This window comes from Uloborus diversus, chromosome 8 (genome assembly GCF_026930045.1).
Source record: "Uloborus diversus isolate 005 chromosome 8, Udiv.v.3.1, whole genome shotgun sequence".
Classification (NCBI taxonomy): Eukaryota; Metazoa; Arthropoda; class Arachnida; order Araneae; family Uloboridae; genus Uloborus; species Uloborus diversus.
The window spans coordinates 100740865-100760575 of record NC_072738.1 but is presented as its reverse complement, the minus strand read 5'-3'; the positions used below and the strand labels follow the sequence as shown (position 1 = coordinate 100760575).

General features: G+C 33.5%; 1 protein-coding gene across 3 annotated transcripts in view; it reads left to right on the top strand.

Annotated features, from left to right (window-relative positions):
* Positions 1–19711, top strand: part of LOC129227498 (cytokine-like nuclear factor N-PAC) — a 137882-nt gene that overhangs the window by 24064 nt on the left and 94107 nt on the right. For all 3 annotated transcript variants that reach the window (XM_054862075.1, XM_054862073.1, XM_054862074.1), the window contains exon 3: positions 6402–7063. In XM_054862075.1, coding sequence (XP_054718050.1) covers positions 6402–7063 — 662 coding nt within the window. The remainder of the gene's footprint in view (positions 1–6401; positions 7064–19711) is intronic.

Here is a 19711-nt window from a genome sequence, read left to right as displayed (position 1 = left end):
CCTGATTTTAATCTAGTTGCATAGGAGTTGAATTCTTGATAAAAATTTCAATTTTTATGCATAAGTTTATTTATTTTTGATAATAGGAACAAAATTTCTCTATGTTTATGCATGTGTGCAAATGAAAGCAGGGTTGGCAAGGTTTTTACCATCCTGTTCAAAACCCTTGTGTCCGAAAATGTCCAAAACTATTTTGTGAGAAAATATCAAAAACAGAATAAAAAGTGTCAAAATTATTTTATTGACTATTTAATATATTTATTCAATGTGAACATTCAGGTATAAATATATATGTAACTTATTTATGCAGCTGATTTTAATCTAGTTAAGTAGAAATTAAATTCTTCATTAAAAATTTTAATTTGTATGCAGGAGTTTTTTTTTTTTTTTTTTGCATAAACTAATTTTTTTGACATTTATGCATGTTTGCAAAAGAAAGTGTTCAAAATATAGTGCAATAATTGACTTAAATGCAATAAATTACAATTTTTTTTAGTTACAGAATGTATATTAAAAACGTAAACTAAAAAAGAATAGCACAAGTTTTATAATATAAGTGTTTAATCATCAATTTCTTGTTCTTTAATCTAAGATTTAAAAAATTATTTTTGTTAAAAAAATCATGTAAAACTTATTTGCAAAAACCATTTAAAAAATTAAGCTTTTTTCTTGCACCTAAATATTGTACATTTAATAATATTCCTTTGCGTTATGAATGGAACTGAAATTAGTTGTCTTGGTAGTGTTGAATTTCCTTTCAAAACTCTACCAACTGTTAAATAAGTTTTTGTGAAAAAGTTATTGGCAATTTTTTTTAAGTGAAGTGTTTTTTAAATGAACATTTTGAAGAAAAATATTATCAAATACTGATTAATTAAACCTCATTAATATCTATTCATGCATCATGAATATTGCAGTGAAAACGAATTGATTAGATTACACCCCTTTAACTTTAACATAGTTTTGGACAGTTTAAGGCAGTTTCGGACACTTTTGGACAGTTTTAGACAGTTTTGGACGGTAAAAACCATCTGTCTTGTCCTAAACCAGTTTTGGACAGTCCAAAACCCAACCCTGCGTCTCTTTCTTCTTACCCCACCCCCCTTTTCTTGAAGGGTTTTCAAAGGTTTCTCTCCTTAACCTCTCATCCCCTGCAAGAAATTTAAAATAAGTTTTAGTTGTTCGATTGGAGTAATAATGGAAATTGATGTTCTAAAAACGCATTTGTTTAGGCACTTTTCGACCATCAATGGGAGGTCCCCGAACAAATATTCTTCTTCTAACGTAACGACTAATTATTTTTTAATTAAAAAAACACGCGCCTTAAAAAAAAACACCCAGGAACTAAAGCAAAAAAATAATTGGTCACATTTACATATGATTTCCCACCTAAACCTATAAATCAAATTTATTTTACAATTCCAGTACAAAAATCAACTAAGCTAAATACCTAATTATAAAATAAACACTGATTTTAAATACTATACCACAAATAGTTTTAATACCTAACTAACTATATACTATCTCTTAATTTTTAATCACCTTTCGAAGTCAGTGCCCCCTATAAACTAGTACCTAACCTACTGAAAACCCACCTAATCCTGAGCTAAACAATTATTTAACTAACATGAAATTAATCTTTAAAACCAAACCTAGTAAGTTACAATAGATAGTAGTTTAGCGGATTTCAATTTTGAAAAATTTCGGAGCAAGATCTCAAACCGCTCCTAACTTCTAAATGTCTCGAAATGTAACCTGAAATTGAGTTGTACCTTTCAGGGGAGGATTCTCTCTTCCTTTCCAAAATTTGCCTAATGTTGGGGGAAAATCTGAATAGTTTTTGAAAAGAAGTTTGAAAATAAAAAAATTTAAAAGTTGCTGACTATTCATCGGGTAATCACGCTAACGTTACCAAAGCCGCTAACGTTTCCAAATATGACCCACAATCACGTTTTTAAGACTTCAATTACGAAAAAACTTCCTCAGAGTCCCCTTCTCTCCCTCGTTAGAAGCGAGAGTTTAAGAGTGCCCTCCTTTTTTTTTTTTTGGTTGCGACACTGGGTGACAGAATGAAGTCCTTGCCCACCTTGAAAAGAATGAACTGATCTTGGTTTTGGGCCCCTTCCAAAATAAAAACATATATACGCCACTGCAATCAGAAGCAAGGAGACATAAAGAATGAGAGACAACAAAGAAACCGAAAAAGCAATTATAGAAATTGCTTCCAAATATCATGAAAAGATAGAGTGCTGGGAAAATCATTGACAAGAGAATGAGTTTTTTTAAACATAGTAAGTTTCCCATAACCTCGATTTCTGAGATTCTCTTCCGAAAAACTTGCATTATAGCCATTTCGCATAAGTCGGATCGCGTTGTAGCGGGAATTGACTGTAATTGATTAAAGGAATACAGAAATATACATTTACTTAAGATTATCTAATTTTGATATTAGAACACAAATATATGCTAACTTAAAGCTGTCAATTTTATTGTACTTTTTCTTTGAAGTATGAAAGTTGCCCAGATGAAAAGTGGGCAAGATGAATAAGAGTAATAATTTTAATGTAAATCAAAAGAAATAGCCATGGGCGTTGAAACACAGGTCCCAGCGTTACGGCAGCAGGTCGATGCCTTTGCTGTAGAAAGATCCGGACTGATTCCTGAGGAAGTCCTGTATGGCTTCCTTCACTTCATTGTCCGAATGGAAGCGTTTCTCCTTTAATGCTCTCTTAAGTGGCCCAAAGATGTGGAAATCACTGGGTGACAAGTCTGGACTTTGGGGGGCAGGCAGGGTGTGCCGATATATATCATGATATATATCCAATATTTATTTTGAAAATATGATATTTTGATATTTTCGATGTTTATTTTCTCAACTATGGTTTTTTCAATATAAAAAGTACATTAATCATAGTGATATTATTTATTATTAAAAATAACCAAAAAGTTATGTACTATATTTTTTATGGTGCATTTGTACATCATTAATGTAACAAAGTACAGTGAAACTTCGATAAGTCGAAGTAGCATGGGAAGCGAAAATAATTCACGTTATCGAAACTTTGGCTCATCGAAAACGAAAACAAAACTATAGAATAAAATAAAATCATACCACTGAAACTCATTAAATTTATAATATGAGCAAAAATTGGTAGAATAATGTATCAAAGAGATTATACAGGGTTTGTACGCCCTTTTTTGAAAAACTTTGAAAAGTGCTTGAAAAAAAAGTTCATTTTCAAGTGCTTGAAAACCTTGAAAAAGTTTTTAAACCTTGAAAAAGTTTCTTAGTGCTTAAATTTTTTCAAAAATCATCGGATTGTGCTTAAAAGTTTTAAATTATTTCACCAATTCAATTTTCTGAACATGTGTTCAATATTCAACATCGTGAAAAATTTCTTCCGTGTTTGGGATTTCACTCCTTTTGCATCTTGTAAATATTTTGATGTTTTTTACAACCGAAAGATATTTTGACATGTGGTACCTTAGATTAGTTTATTTTTGTTTAATTTCATTAATTAATAAAGGAATTAATGTGGAAACCATGACAACATTGAACTTACTCGGATTTCGCAGAAAATCGCTCTTGTGTTAGAAATTTCAATCTTTTTGCATCTTGCAAATATTTAAATATTTTGGCTAATCAAATACTATTTTCGCATATGCTACCTTAGATTAGTTTATTTTTGTTTAATTTCATTAATTAATAAAGGAATTAATTTGGAAACCATGACAACATTGAACTTACTCGGATTTCGCAGAAAATTGCTTCTCGTGTTTGAAATTTCAATCTTTTTGCATCTTGTAAATATTTAAATATATTGAATAATCGGATGTTATTTTCATATAAGCTACCTTAGATTAGCATATTTTATGTTTAATTTTAGTAAAATATAAACTTATTTTAAGGGAAACATGACAACATTGAACTTAATTCACGAAAATTTGCTTCCCTTGTTTGGGATTTCAATCCTTTTGCATCTTGAAAATATTTTTATATTTTTGGCAACTAGAAGTTATTATGACACATGCTACATCAGATTAGCTTATTTTAATTTTTATTTTAATTATTAAAGAATTAGTTACTTTGGTCTTGTTTAATTATATGCTTATTTATTTTTGCAATGTTGAATTTAATTATCTTGAGCTAATTTTCGGTCATAATTTTTTTTTTTTTTTTTGAAAAAAATTTAAATTTAAGTAATTGAGCACTTAACAAATTAACTTAAAGTTTGTATTTTAAATAAAAAGTTGACTTATATAATTTTATAAAGTTGAATTTGTAAGTACATCACATTTTCTTTGTCTGCTAAAATAATTAAGGTGTGTAACAGGGGTGGTTGTGTTATGATTATTCACTGGAAATCCAGAAGTGTTCGTTTTATGGTTTTACCTCCCTATATCTCCAATTTTCCCCTTTACCTAAAATGTTCAAACTTACTACTTTAGTAAGGTTGTGGGTACTTGGAACAGCTTACCGAAAGAGACTAATCAGCAAAGGGGTAGATAGCTTAAGGAGGGTCTTCATTTGGATATAATAAATTGACTAGAACCAGCCTAGCTAGGCCCAGTGCCTGTTGCTGGTTATCAACAGGCACTGTGCCTAGTACTTCTATGCTGAATATTTTGACTTAATAAACTATTTTAACATAAGAAATGAATTGTATGCATATCAAAAGTTATTGTTGTACATATGTATGTTCAAGTAATAGGGGTCTTAGCTTTAAAAATTACTCACCCTCTCGCCCTGATTTGCTCTTTAAAACTTTCAGGTAATTTTTTATGAATTCACAAATTACAATCACACCTGAATATTATTGCCTTTCTAAATTTAAATTCTAATTTCAACAATAACACATTTGTTCCCAATACTTTTGTCATAATATATGTCAACTTCTTGTGAATCTTATCAATTTCAAAATATGACTCTAAGAATCTGAACTTGCACATTTATTAATTATTACAAGTTATTCAGCGAAAGCTGAATAGGCTAAAGTTTACATTCAGAGTATTTATCACTTCTCAGGCAGCTTTTGTTCATTTTGAGGTGTAGAGACTGGACTGTGGACTCTTGTAAACTTTTCTTTTTTACTAATTTTTAAATTTACTCAAGAACAGTTGAAATGCCTTATTGGCTGAACAACTAATAAAAACATACATATGAGTAGATTTGCATACTCATAAATGATTTGCAAACCTCTAATATTTTAGAACTTAATAATGCAACTTCAAATTACTTTCTGGGTGGTGTTTTTGTCCTAACAGCCCTTATCTTGTAATAAACCACAGTATTAATATTGAAAATTCATTTTTCAATGTAGGAGTTTTAAAAACGCTGTTTTAGACGATCTTTGAAAGATGAGGAAAGGCACTCTCTCCAGAAATTTTTCAAAACGGAAGATTTGAAAAGTTGTAAGCTATCTTTTATGACCTAGGGGGAAGGAACGGGGTTTGGAACTTCCATCGGAAATTATTCGAAATTGGAGCCTTGAAATGTAATGGTTAGTCATTTTTGGTAATGTTAAGGGAAGGGATGGAGTCGAGCGTTATCCCTCAACTTTTAAATATTGAAGCTTCAAAAACATAATGTTAGTAGGTCTTCATTAATGTTAGGGGAAGGGCTCGAAATCGGAGGCTCTTCCCCAGACATTTTTTGGAAGTGAAGTTTAAAAACGTAATTGAAAGCCATCATTAACAACATTTTCGAAAAGGTTTTCGATTCTGGTGATTTTTTTCGAAACTGAAGCTCCAAAAATTCAACATTTTTGACGATCTTCAATGACATTGAAAAAAGGGGGTTAAGTGACTGTCCTCCGTAAAATTTTTGAAATTTAAGTCGTAAAAATACAGTTGTAGGTGATTTTTTGTGATGTGTTGCGGGGGGGGGGGGGGGGAGATAGTTTTGTGGACCTTTTCGTGGAAATTTTTTGAAATTACAAACTTTGGGGGGGGGGGGGGAGGGCGATGGACCCCCTGGATCCGCCACTTTATGTTACTGAATTTGCAGCGAAAATTCTAATCTGTGATGCTTTTGGTTGAAAAAAAAATATTTGGATTGATTTGACATAAAAAGACCCAAAATTTGCTTGCAATTATGGAGGCAGAAGATATTTTTTCTTTTCTATAAAATTTTGCACACCTGTAACCAACTTTTCCCACACTAGAGCAAGAACAAAATTGGGGGGAGGGGGGCATTTTTACGCTCCGCCCTAATGTTCTTGTGTATGAAATATACCAATTTTCATCGGATTCTTTTTTTCTTTTTTTTTTTAATGTTATGGAATGAAAAGATCTCTAAGATGTTGAACAGTTTATTTTTTAAATTTTAATGATGGTATCCATTTGCTTGTTTAATTTTGTTTAAACTTTACCTTATATTTATTAATAAAAATATATTTCAGTTCCAAGTTGCTATTGATACAATTCTACAAGAAAGTAAGTTGCAGCCTAAAAAGGAAAAGCAGCCAAAATCTGAAAACAACATGGAGATAGTACCATTTTCTGTCAAGAGCTCTACACCTCTTAAAGTCAAACCTCCTTTCATGAACAATGTCCACAAAAAGAAAATTATAGATGAATCAAAAGCAAGCAAAAAATTTGACAGGGTGAAAAAATTAGTACCAAAGTCATCTACCAAGCTAGTACCAAGGAAACCTAAAAAAAGACCTTCTGACTCAAAAAGCTCAGATAGTGGACTCTCTCCTTATTCCAAAGTGAAAAAAACTAACTCTGATGATTATTCTGCCTTTCTCGGAAGTGTTCCATCTAATGTGTATCCATCAACATCAAGTTTGTATAATCGGCAACCCATGCAGAGTCCAGGTATTTTGGAACGTCCTCCTTATGTGGAACGTCCTCCCACTCCCACATTAGATGTTGAGACAATATTTGAGGTTCTGAAAATGAAACATGTAAATGCTACAGACAAAAGAATTGGATTTCTTGGCCTTGGAAACATAGGAAGGGGCATTGTCAAAAATTTGCTCAATTCCAACCATAAAGTTTCTTTGTGGAATCGTACTCCTGAGAAATGTGATGTTTTCGTCAAACTAGGAGCAAACAAGTAAGTAAAATGTCTTTTTTTTTTTCTTCTAATACAGTGATGGTTTTATGATAACTTTCAAAATGGAATTTTTGTGGAAAATTTTAAAGTTATAAACTCAATTTTCGTTATGTATTGGATCAAAATTGCTTTTGAGTAAAAGTGCCAGATTAGATTGGGTCAATTTTTAATCACTCTTCTTGACCTGGAGGTCTAGTCTCTGCCCATACGTAAATAGCATACGTTAATCGTGACGTCATCGCACGAGCACATCGTATCGGACGCTAGCAACTTACGCACTCACCGTACGTACGGTAACTGCGGTAGTCTCTGCCCAAAAATACCGGAAGTTCGTTAATACTCACTGGGATAACGAACGTACGGTAAGCATTAAACCACGCCTTTCTTCCTGTCTCTGTAAGCCAATGGAAAATTAGAATCGTTGACATGAGAACGCTCAGGAGACGAGGCTAGCCTCAGTTGTTTTGTTTTGATTCTCCTTTTGACGTCTGCTCTCAATCATAGAAAGATGGAAAAAAAAATTCTTGTTATTACTTACACCACTCGGGTACCCAAATCAGAAGAAAAGGGGCACAAAAGAAGAACCTTTTGACCTAAGAATCATAATGATAATAAAAAAAAGCATTTTTGTTGGAGTTTTTACCTTTTTTTTTTTTTTTTGGAGCATTCAGTAACAAATTCCTAAAATTTAAAATATCAACAAGCAAAGAAAACAAAGCAATGGAAGGTTCAAATTAAATTCATTTTTAATATTTCTTCATTGATCTGTCAATATGATAATGAAACTACAAAATATTCCTAATGTAGCGAAATATCATTCTTTGAAACATTATTTTGAATTGTTTTGTAAATTATCAAAATAGCTTTAACACTATAATATTTTTTAAGAATTTGGCTCAAAGTACTTTTGTGCCAACTCTCAAATAAAAAACAGGCATTTCTGGCACCATGGACATATTCACCGGGGGGGGGGGGGGGGGCATTTGTCAATGGAGTTTGAAAGTGTATACATCTTCTTCCAAGTACATTAAAAAAGAAAAATTACTGGTGTTGAGTTAATACTGCTATCATTTTAGAATTGCATTGCTTCCAAAATCTTGGGGGGAGGCGGGGGGCTAAAAGACCAGTCCCCAAACTGTCCAAATTATGGCCCTGCCCAGGAGGACACTGAACTTTAATCTTTGGGAGGAAAAAAAGTCTTCAATTATTTGCCGAATGGAATGCCACAAATATTGTCGCTGAATGAGGATAATTTTACCTAATAAAACTCCTAATTTTGCTGAAGCGGCAAAAAAATTTATCGAATAAGGAAAATTTTGGGAGGTCACAACGACTTTGCATTGGGACTTTCCTGGGCCTGCCCTCCCCTTCCATGTTGAGATGGTGACACCCTTGTCTTGCTCTGATCTATAAATTTTAGGCCCCCCTGGCAAAAAATTAGCAGAGCCCCTAACTGGCTACTGGAGTTCTAAGCCACTTAAAGCCGGGGGCCCATTTAGTATAGTGAGCCGCCCCACGCTGCAGGTAAGTAGATCTGGAGCGGGGGCTAACTGAGCCCAGGCCCAAGGAGTTTAGAAACCCATCTCTCTTTAAATATCCAATGAATGAAATTTAATTTGTATTTATTAGGCTTTACATATGCAATTACGAAAAGAAAAATAATTGCTGAAATGTTTTTTCGTGAATTTCTTTCTATTTGTAGTTTGAAAATTAAAACATCATTCAGAACAATTTGCATAACAGATTATCTAATAGTCGATAATATTAATTTCTGTGACTGCCTGTCCCTAACCGCATCTCCTCTGAACTGGAAATGTCTGCCAAGTCAATACTGGTACTGTTGAATACATCACACTCTAGGATTCCCCGTACCTACCATTTTTGTTCTAAACTGTTGGATGGGGGCCTGAAGACAGCTGTTTTTTGATCCAGGTCAGAAGACGAGTAATCTCTGGTCTAGCACTCCCAGAGGTATTAATTCTTTGAAGGACTTTGACTGCGACATATTTAACTTGCCCCAGTCACCATTAACAAACATGGAAGATCTTTGACCGGCTTGCATCGGACCTTGGACCCTTCGGGTAAGCAGGGGTCCTCCCCCAAGAGCAAAAGCACCCCCCAAAAAATACCTCTCAATTTTCTTCCCCCCCCCCCCCTTCCCTTAGAAATTCTATTGGCGCAGTCTGTACCATGACCCCTTCCAGGTGGGCACCCCTGAGTTAAGAGTCTGACACCTTACGAATCCGGCCAACACACCCCACCTTTGGATACGGGTTGTTAATCTCTGTATTTATTGCACCCTGTCTCACCCCTCTAAACCTTGAGGGGCCAGATATCCAGTTATGTCTTGAGGATATCAAAGGATGTCATGATACCCTAAAAAGCATAAAATCTTTGAGGCGGATGGCAAACGGGATGGCGTGCAAAGCGAGCAGGGGAGTCGGGCCCCCTAGTCTAAACTATTTATTTCTGTGTCTATCTTCTCCGGATTGGCCGTGTCTACCTGTACCACTGGATACAGGGCAAATAGGGGAAGCCATTTCCACTCTTTAACGCCCCTCTAAACCTTTAGGGGCTTCCATTCCTGAGGATATTCTGGGATGTCTCGACACCCCTAAAATCATTAATAGTCACCTGCTGCAAGTGGCTTGGAGCGCCCACAGGTGGCAACCGGGGGTTGGCGAGCCAAACGAGCAGGGGGCAGAGCCTCTAAACATTCCATTACAACTATACTGCAGTTTGTACAGAATATGTTTTAATATTCCCTTTTTATAATAAAATGACAGCTTAAATAAAGAAATTTGTTTGAAATCAGCCGAAGGTATACAAATAAAGTGCATATTGAAGAAACAACAATGAACATTGATGTAAATGTTCATTTATTGGTTCCGCAACTGTGTAAAATTTTGTGATGTATATTATGGGAATGATGATATGTATAGTGAAGAACAGGAATTCCAGATTCATCAATTGGGTGGTAAGGGAACCCTCTGAATTTTAGAAACAATCAAATTTGGCATTATTGTGTGTACGCAGTTTGTTTTCTTCCTATATAATCTATTGCGCACAAATCTTTAGACCCCCCCCCCACCCATGGAAAATTGTGAAATGAGACCCTACTGTAGCTTAAGGGGGTCCTACGGAAGAATACATGTGTACCTGAGCTTACAGCTATTATGTGCAAAGTCTATGATGGCTGCTGAGTAGGGTGGGCCGAAATAAGCCGAAATTTTTTTTTTTTTCGAAATCAATTTTTGGATAGCACGCAAAAGTTGCGTAGTGATCGAGTTAGCACTCACAAAAAATTTCTTGGATATTAAAAAATATCTAGCCGGCGCTATTTGACATTGAAAAACCGTAAAAAAAGAGAAAAATGAATTTTTGTCGAAATTTTTTAAAAAAACTAAATTCCAAATATTTTGCTGGAATGCACCGAAAATGTTATATAATGAGTCAGTTCGAGCCCATAAAATGTTTCATTAATTTTAATGAGCATTTAACCGCTCCTTTCCGACATCAAAAATTGGAGAAAAATGATAAAATATTGAATTTCTTTAAAAACCAATGTGAAAATTATTTTTCAAAATTAAATCATAGACTAATTAATTAAATAGCACTATTAATCATAGTAATTATTATCACGCAATAGTATCATACATTTTCTAGAATTACATATATAGATGATAAAATTTTAAAAAAGAATCTTCAAATTTGATTTATAATACCTCATGCATAATGAATATTATTTTATGGAATAATATTGTCCCTTGTTATCAAATGATGGAAGTTCTTTCCTAGCATGAAGTTTTGCACGAATGTATCCATCTCATGCAGTTTCACCACGAACTTTTATTGCAGCTTCGGTTATTAGTTTCACACAACGTTTCACAGCTTGCGTGTGACTGGGAAATTTCTCGAAAGTAAACTCTGTAGAATTTTCTTTGCACATTTCTTTCCATTGTTGGTCTTTTAGATGCATTGTAAGAGTTGGCTCTGTTACAACACAGTTTGCCCAAATAACTAAATCAACATAATCAATGGCTTCAAAATTGAGTTTAGGACGCTCAAAAAATCGTACACCATCCGAGCTCTTCATCTTCTTATTTCTAGAGTTCAGAATGCGCCTAACAGCTAATTCCCGAATGTATTTTCTTGAGTCGAACAACATTGTCAACAGTAGCTGTTCAGGATGAGCGAAATATGCATTACTTGAGAGAACTTTGAAAATTATCTCCTTAACGTTGTCTGGAAACTGCCTTCCAAGAGAAATCATTTTCCAAAAATGTTGGGCGCCGTACTGGCAGTTCGGTTTTATTTTTATTTCAAACCACATTGGAGCATAAACTAACATTACATACTTTACAAGTATTGTAAGATTTTCTGATGGAGTTAGAGTGCCTATATACAAGCGTAACAAATGGTTTGCAGTTGTCAGCCATCGCGCAACGACTGACTGAGTTTGCCTGGGCTACTGTCAGCCACGCTTGAAGGACAACTGACCATCTTTTACGGCAAAACAGATTCTATACAAATATTGTTGTTCAATACTTAAATTTTTTATATCTTCCATGTCCAAAACCAGAAAATTGCAATCAATTTTATCAAATTTGACCACCGGATTTTTTTACAATCTCTAAGAAGTTGTTCGATAGCTCCAGAATATGAATGTGGACTTTGTGCAACCATCCAATTCCAGTATAAGATGCCTCAGTGGCAACTCATTGTGGACATTGGACGCAAGAGAGGACCCCTTTAATTGCTTAACTCCCAGCTGTGGAGGTGTAGAATTACAGCATTTCTTAAAGAAGAATACTTGCGTTCAATTCATTAATCAGTTCAAAGGACTTCAGAGGATTCACATTTTTTTTTAATACTCAAGGGCTCTATTTGTCAAATATATATAAAATAGTTATAAAATAATCTTAGGAATAATAGAAGTAGTTGAGCGCCGTTTATTATCCCGAAGAAACTACTGGAACCAAAGATTAAAAAATTAGCATCTTATGTAACTATTTTTTATTTGAGTGTGTGCATTTTTTAAAATTGGTGTACAAATGTCGCATAAAATTGATTGAATTTTCACTGTTTTTTCTAGGTAACGTATTGCGTAACATTTCAGTACTTACTTATTTCGAAACTACTTTTAATTTTTTTTTTTTTTCATTTTTCCAATGTTTCAGTCTTAAAAGAGCGTAGCTAAATATTCTACGAAATGTATAAATATCTTTGAGGATTTCAACTAATGCACTGACAGATACTTCTAATGTTTGTTGAAACTAGCTTCAAACTTTTATTTTTGCCCCTCCCCCTCTTTCTTTTTGTTGAAAAAAATGCATTTGTCGTTTTTTTTTTCAGTTTTTCAAGGTCAAATAGCGCCGGCTAAATATTAAACAAATTTAGCGAAATTTTTTATGGGTAATAACGGGTCTATATAGCAACTTTTCCGCACTATCCAAAAACAGATTTCCAAAAAAAGGTTTTTCGGCCCACCCTACTGCTGAATGATGAATTTGCTGCTTTGAGTGTTCAACAAAAAGAAGCAGAAATATTGGAATGCATCAAAAGACAAGTATTTCAGGAGTCTTATACAATGTGTTGAATAGTTTAGATGCAAAGTTTGTCAAACTTTTTTTCTGACCAAAATGTTCAGATTAACCTCACAGCAATGAAACATTGCTTTCCGTCAGCAATATTACCAGCTCATTTGCTCATTCATCATTATGGGATTACCAACTAATTTACCTCATCATTCGGCAAACACAACATCATTTTTAATTCCTGGTATTCATTTATATTTACTGATGGGAGTGAAGTAAAAGATCTTGCAGCTTGGCCCTAGAAACATTGTTGTTTATTTTATTTGTACAAATTAATATTATTCGACACGCAAATGGATCATATATCAAACCTATAAATAAATAAAATTCTCAACCTGACCGTCTCAAATTTCATGAAAGTTTCAGAAGCCCTACTCTCTGACATCTTAAATGTAACAGTAAAACCCCTCCAAACGGCCACCTCACTGATGTGAACAATATTTTATTCTCCGATTTCAAAGAAAATAACATTGTTAAATCTCTGTCCTGCGGACATCCCTCTATTGCCGACAAAAAAATTGTCCCATTAGTGTCTGTATTAGAAGGGTTTTACTGTATATAATTTTTAAAAAACTTTCATACATGATTAGTAATTAATTTCTGAAAGTTGTTAAAAAGCACAGCACTTCTTTCTAACTTGCTGGCAGTGAGTAAAATTTTATAATTCAATCTTTATGAGAGCTACAGAGCTGTATTATAACTCACTTTGAAGAGAAAGACATGCACTTCAGTTGAATGTGTAACTTAAATACTTTTCGGAAAAAAATTCTCTTTCCCAAAATTTTCAAATTAAAAAAAAATTGAGAATAGTGTCATTTTATAAAAAAGAGCATGATTTTTACTGTATTTTAGTGAATAGGGCCAAACATTTTCAGAGTGGGACTACAACAAAATTTTAAAAAGTACATAATTTTAAAATTATTGGAATAAAAAAATGTTTAACTTACAAATCAGAGATGAAAGATAATGAAATTATCTTTAAAATGCGCTATTGTACAGCTCTGTAGTTCAAAAAAAAAAAAAACTTATAACTAGTGATGTGCTGGATCGTTAAAAGTTCAGATCTGCGGATAGGGATCACTAGTGTCTAGATCCGTGAGAACTACTTGTGGGTCAGTACACGCCAGAAACTGAAAGTAGATAAATTTTAAATCGTGGAGCAACAAAGAAATTGCTATTACTCGCAAGCATAAAGGTTTAACATTGAACTCAAAATTTTCTTTTGTGTAAACAAGATTATAACTCCTACTTGGAAATTCCTAACAAATATTCAACGCAGAAAATTTCATTCTTTCAACTAGTCCCAATATTTAAACGCACATATATGATCTCACTGTTCAAACTGCGAAAAACACTACGTTGGTTTTTAATTAATATCTTCATTAATTCATAGGTGTCCACCAAGGGAAGGTCAGACTACGGCATTGAAAATTTTAGGAAGGTTGTTTTCAAGGGTATTTTTCTCTGTTGTATTTGGGGAAGAGGTGGACACCCCTGGGTAATTAGTGTTACAAAGATGAGACCAAGCTAAGAACCCAAAGGTCAAGTCACTTTTTGAGCGTAAAGAAGAATGAACAAAATCGTTTCATCTGTTTGGAAGCTACGATTCCACAAACACACACAAATATACATGTCAAACTTATTATCTCTTTCCTAATAGAGTCGGGGTTTAAAAATTAACTTTTTCAATTTCTGAAATGATACCTTATTTAACAAAATGAAAACACTTAACTTACATAGAATTTAAGAGTATTTCATGCCTATCTATATTTAGAATTCAAATATGTGTTGAAATTTAAGAATATAAAAGATTTGTTTAAGATCTGGAAAAAAACAGATAAGGATACACATCTTTATCTTCCCTCGGACATCCGGCATAACACTAGTCAGGATTTTTTTAAGCCAATTTTTTGTAAAAATTATCCTACAATATTTGTATCAACTGTTCTGAGCCCACTCTGAACATTTGGGATGCATTCATTATAATAACAGGGTGGCGACAGGAACTGTGAAAAAAAGTTCCCTGACTTTTCCCTGATTTCCCTGATTAAGTTCACCAAATTTCCCTGATTTACGTTACCAATGATAATGGTTTTCTTTCTTTGCTCTACTTGAAATCCATTGTATGTTTGTATAAAATGCAGTATTTTAAACGTTTTAAGTTGTGTAAAGTTGTTGAACTAAAGGTATATTTTAAAAAAATGCAACTTTTTTAATAAGATGGTTAAAAAAAACATATCAAGTCATTTTTTTGGGGGGAAAAAACCCCTACAAAATATAATATTAAATTTTTCTACAATGGAAAGATTATAGAGAATTAAAAAAAAAAACTTTACTTCCAGAAACCACTTAGCATAAGAATTTTAAGAAACTATTAAAATCACTATTAAAAACATATGTGTATTTATGATAGAACTAAAAAGTAATTGAAATTATTTTGAACTAAATTTTCAAACAGTATAATAATTGTTGCAAGAATAACAAGTAATAGTGAAATAATAGAAGTAATGTAGTTATTCTTATATAACTAATTGACATATTTATGCAAAACAGATGAATCCATTCATATGGAGCTTTTCACTAATCAAGAACATAGATTTTAATGAATGAATACAGCATTTTAACAATAAAAAAATTAAGATATTTACTTAAGTTACTTAGTTAACTCTATTTCAAATGATTTCAGTATGTAATGAAAAAAAAAATCTTACATCGCTTTTGTAACAAACAACTTTGAAATGCAAGGGGGAAAAAAGAAATAAAAAAGCAATTAGTTAATTTCAAAAAATATAAAAGAAGAATACAACTTGGTTATAAAATAAAAGAATCACTTAAGTCCGAAGAAAAGAAAACCTTTATAATCTGCGGTGATAACAAATAATATAACGGCAAAAAACAAAGTTTTTTTTATTGAAAGTTCAATTTTATCAATCAAATTAAAAACAGGAAGAAGTAATAATTTTTAAGCTTTTATAGTATTAATTCAAAAACCAAAGATTTCTTCTTGAAATTCTGATTACAGTATGCTAATTACTTCGAGACAATGGAATAAAGGCAAAGGAGCTAAGGCATTAATGAAGGCTTCCTCTTTGCCTGTATGGTTGTTTATTTTACGTAGCATTGAAAGCGTAAAAGGAAATTTTAAGCTAGGTAAAATAAATAACCTAACAGACACAGAAACAATCTTAGGAAGTTCATCCTGTGGGGAATAAGTAAGATTCAATACTTTGACGTTGAGGGAAAAAAATGCACAAATATGCGGCAGTGTATAATCACACCTCATTAATTTTACTTTTTTTTGAGCGGATAATTGGCGAAAAATGCGTAGGGAATTAAAATACTTAATTTTGTAAAGCAAAAAAAAAATTTTTTCCTTCATAAAATCAATTTTTCCTGATTTTTTGTTATTTTTTCAAAATTCCCTGATATTTCCCTGACTTTTCCCTGATTAATAAAGTTCCCTGACTTTTCCCTGATCTCCCTGATCTGTCGCCACCCTGTAATACATTACAAAAAAAAAACCCTGAATTTTTGAGACACAATGTCAAAATTTAAAATTGTGAAAAAATATTTTTATCTGAAATATTTGTGTTGTTACACATCAAAGTAAGGCATATGCAGTTTTCTTTAAAATGAGCTATTATGCAACTCTGAAGCTCCCATAGAACTTGAGTTAGGTATAACATTTCAAAACACTGCGGGGAAAATAGTGTTTAACAAACTCAGACATTAGTTACTGATCAATTGTGTAAGATAGATTTTTTTTTAAAGTTTATATACATTTGAGGTGTCAGAGAGTAGTAGGATTTCGCAAAGTTTCTTGAAAATCTGAAACGATCAGCTTGAGAATTTTGTTTATTTTATTGCTTGGTTTAAAATGGAATGACCCACTTACCTGTCGGAAAATAATTAATCTGTACAAACAAAATCAACAGCAAATTTCGTAGGGCCATGGTGCAAGATCTTTTACTTCACTCTTATCAATAAATATAAATGAACGCTAAGAATTAAAAATGATGTTGTGTTTGTAGAACAGTGACGAAGAATGTACTCGCAAATTAGCTGGTAACCCTATATACAGGAGGGAAAGCAATGTTTCACTTCTGTGGCGTTAATCACTTAACTTTTGATCTATTTATAAAGTTTGACAAACCTTGCATCAAAAATATCCAACGCGTGTGATGATTCTTCAATACTTTTCTTTCGATAAGTGCCAATAGTTCAGCAAGTTTCATAAAACTCATTGCGCGGCGAATACAGCAGCCATCTTTGTTTTGACTCTTAAACGTACGTACGAAAGGTTTACGCCAGAAAAATCATGGCGTTAATTTACCGTACGTTCGCGTTTTGGCAGCTGCCTTTTGCGTCCGGTAAGAAAGGGCAGAGACTAGCGAATTTTGTTGCGTACGTAAAAGTGACGTCACGGGTGGGCGTTGCATGCGTTAAATTTTTACGTATTGGGCAGAGACTAGGCCTCTTACTTTTCAGAGAAGTATACAAGTGCATACCAGGATGAAGCGAAAGTGCCTAATGGTCAAATGACAAGATTACAATTTCTGAAGTCGCAATTAGACATAAAAACCTAATGAAACCATATGCAATATTCCCCGACTGCATACAGCCTGATAAATACGCTGTACAAAATTTCCTTCAAAAGGTTGTTCCAAAGATATCGTGCCCTCGTATACATCTGTTCGTATAACTGATATTTCTCAGATGAAGCCGGACAAAACTTTAAACAGGAATTCGATTTATGCAATGTGCACTTCATGGAAGAAGTAAGAGCTTCCTGGCATTTTATTCCCACTTCTCGTGGCAAAAGACCGGTGAATGGAAGCGGTCAACTGAAAGACCTTTGTTTGGGTTGCAAAAGCACGTAGCCATATGGAAATGACGTCAGAAATTTTGTCACATGTTGTATGCAAGAAGATAGCAATCATCTTTATTCCTAAATTTTAAGTTTTTGCAGCAGTGGATAAACTTGAAGGAAAGAGGATTGGAATTCATGGTATACTGCAACTCATTCAGTACATTGCAAGACCAAAGACAAGTACTGCATAACATATGAAAAATCTCAACTGTAAAACAGGTAAATCGGAAACAATGCAAACAGAATTAAAACCTATACCTGCAATAAGCTGCAATGAATTCATGCAACTTAATAAATTAATAGAAGCTCAACTATTAACTTAAACTCAAATATTTATACCCGATACATCCATTATAACAGTTGCTCATAAAAAAGACAATTTATCCGTTTTTTTTTTTACTTATTAAAATCATATAAAGTCATATAGTGTTACATACTCTTATTGTTTAAAATAAATAGCAATTAAATTTTTTGAATGCAGGCATTTTTTTCTGAAGGCCAAAAAATAATTCTTCCTCAAAGACATGTCCGTCATTGAGTCAAAAAAAAGAAAAAACTGATTTTGAAATTTTTCAAAATTTAATTGCATTACTTAGAAGTAGAATTAGTGTTCTTCAAAAGTGCATGCAACGAAACATGAATTTAGGTTATTTGGAGCCTTTGGTCGGTGCTAATGCACCAAGTGATGCAGCTATTACGGAGGAATTACACAGTTGTCACTTGAAATAGAAAAGAATATTTTTAAGAGGGTTCTTGATTTTCATTTGGGATAGATACTATGTCTAGGACCTGCCTAGCTGGGCACAGGGTTTGTTGCTGGTCGTCACTTTTGGATTTGTATATTTAGCAAGTGGCGTAAATTAAACAGCGTTTTTCGTTTTAAAAATAGGTTTATGAAAGATTGTGGTGAAATTCTTGTCAATTATTGCGGTGAAATTCTTGTACATGTGAAGGGATTTTACACGAAAATCTGACGTGATTGATGTAAAAGGATGAAAAATTTGGATTCTAGTGAATGAATGATTTTACAATGTGAGGTCTCAAAAGTCTGTCGAAGTTTCAGACTAGATAAATTTAGCCAGTTTCGGTAAATTGCAGAAGAAATCTTTCACATGCGTTGAAGACGGATGTACTGAAATATGCATACGATGAAATCGTAGGTTCAGTTTCTCGCCAAGTCATTGAATTAAGTACTTCTGTTCAAATGTTGGTCGACTTTAAAAACTTATGTCTAGATACTGGGGGCACGGGGAAAAATAAACTTTTCGTCAAAAAAAGTTTCAATATGCACTTTCGATGCTACTTTAAAAATATATTTAGATGTCTATCATCATCTGATGGGATTAGAAAATAATCGGACGCATTCAAATTAATCCGGCTTTGATAGCTTCTTTCTGATAATTTGTGTTATGAGTATGTTTCCCTTTATTTACCAACTCATATACCTTGCAGATGGAACATGGGGGTCGGAAATTAAACCGAATTCAGGAACTGGTGCTGAATATTCGTTTCCTATGAAAGTCAGCTCAAGAGTCATGCAAAGGTTTTAATGAAGGAAGTAACTACCGATTAAATAAAAGAAAAGGCATGCTGCAGATGACATTTCTGATATCGACGATTGTCGAATGGGCAAAGTTCTCCCTTAACCATAAGTCTTTTTTTTTTTTTACTTTTTTTTTTTAAATGTTGGACAACTTATAACAGTTGATCTCTTCAATGTTCGTAAAAGAATCAGAATGTGTTAGTAGTACTATGATAAGAAAAAGTTAACACGTTGAGCGCTACGCGTATTTCTAAGACAATCCCGTTCAGGCCACGCGCGCCGCTTCGATTGAAGAGCAGGGTGGTCATTCCAAGCTCGTCAGCTTGCGAGATCGAGATTTTCGCTCACGTGATCGGTTGTGACGTAGAAATGTCGCAAACTAGTATTCTAATCTACTCGAACCTAGTCGCAAGCTAAGTTCGAGTAGATTAGAACACTACTTTGCGACATTTCTACATCGCAACCGATCACGTGAGCGAAAATCTCGATCTCGCAAGCTGACGAGCTTGGAATGACCGCCCTGGTATTGAAGGACCGGTGTTTCCGATCGCAGTAGAACATAGTGTACGTTTGGAACGTGATACCTATAGTCATTGATTCAACACGTTACGCGCCAAGTCTGTTTTGTTTTCCTTACC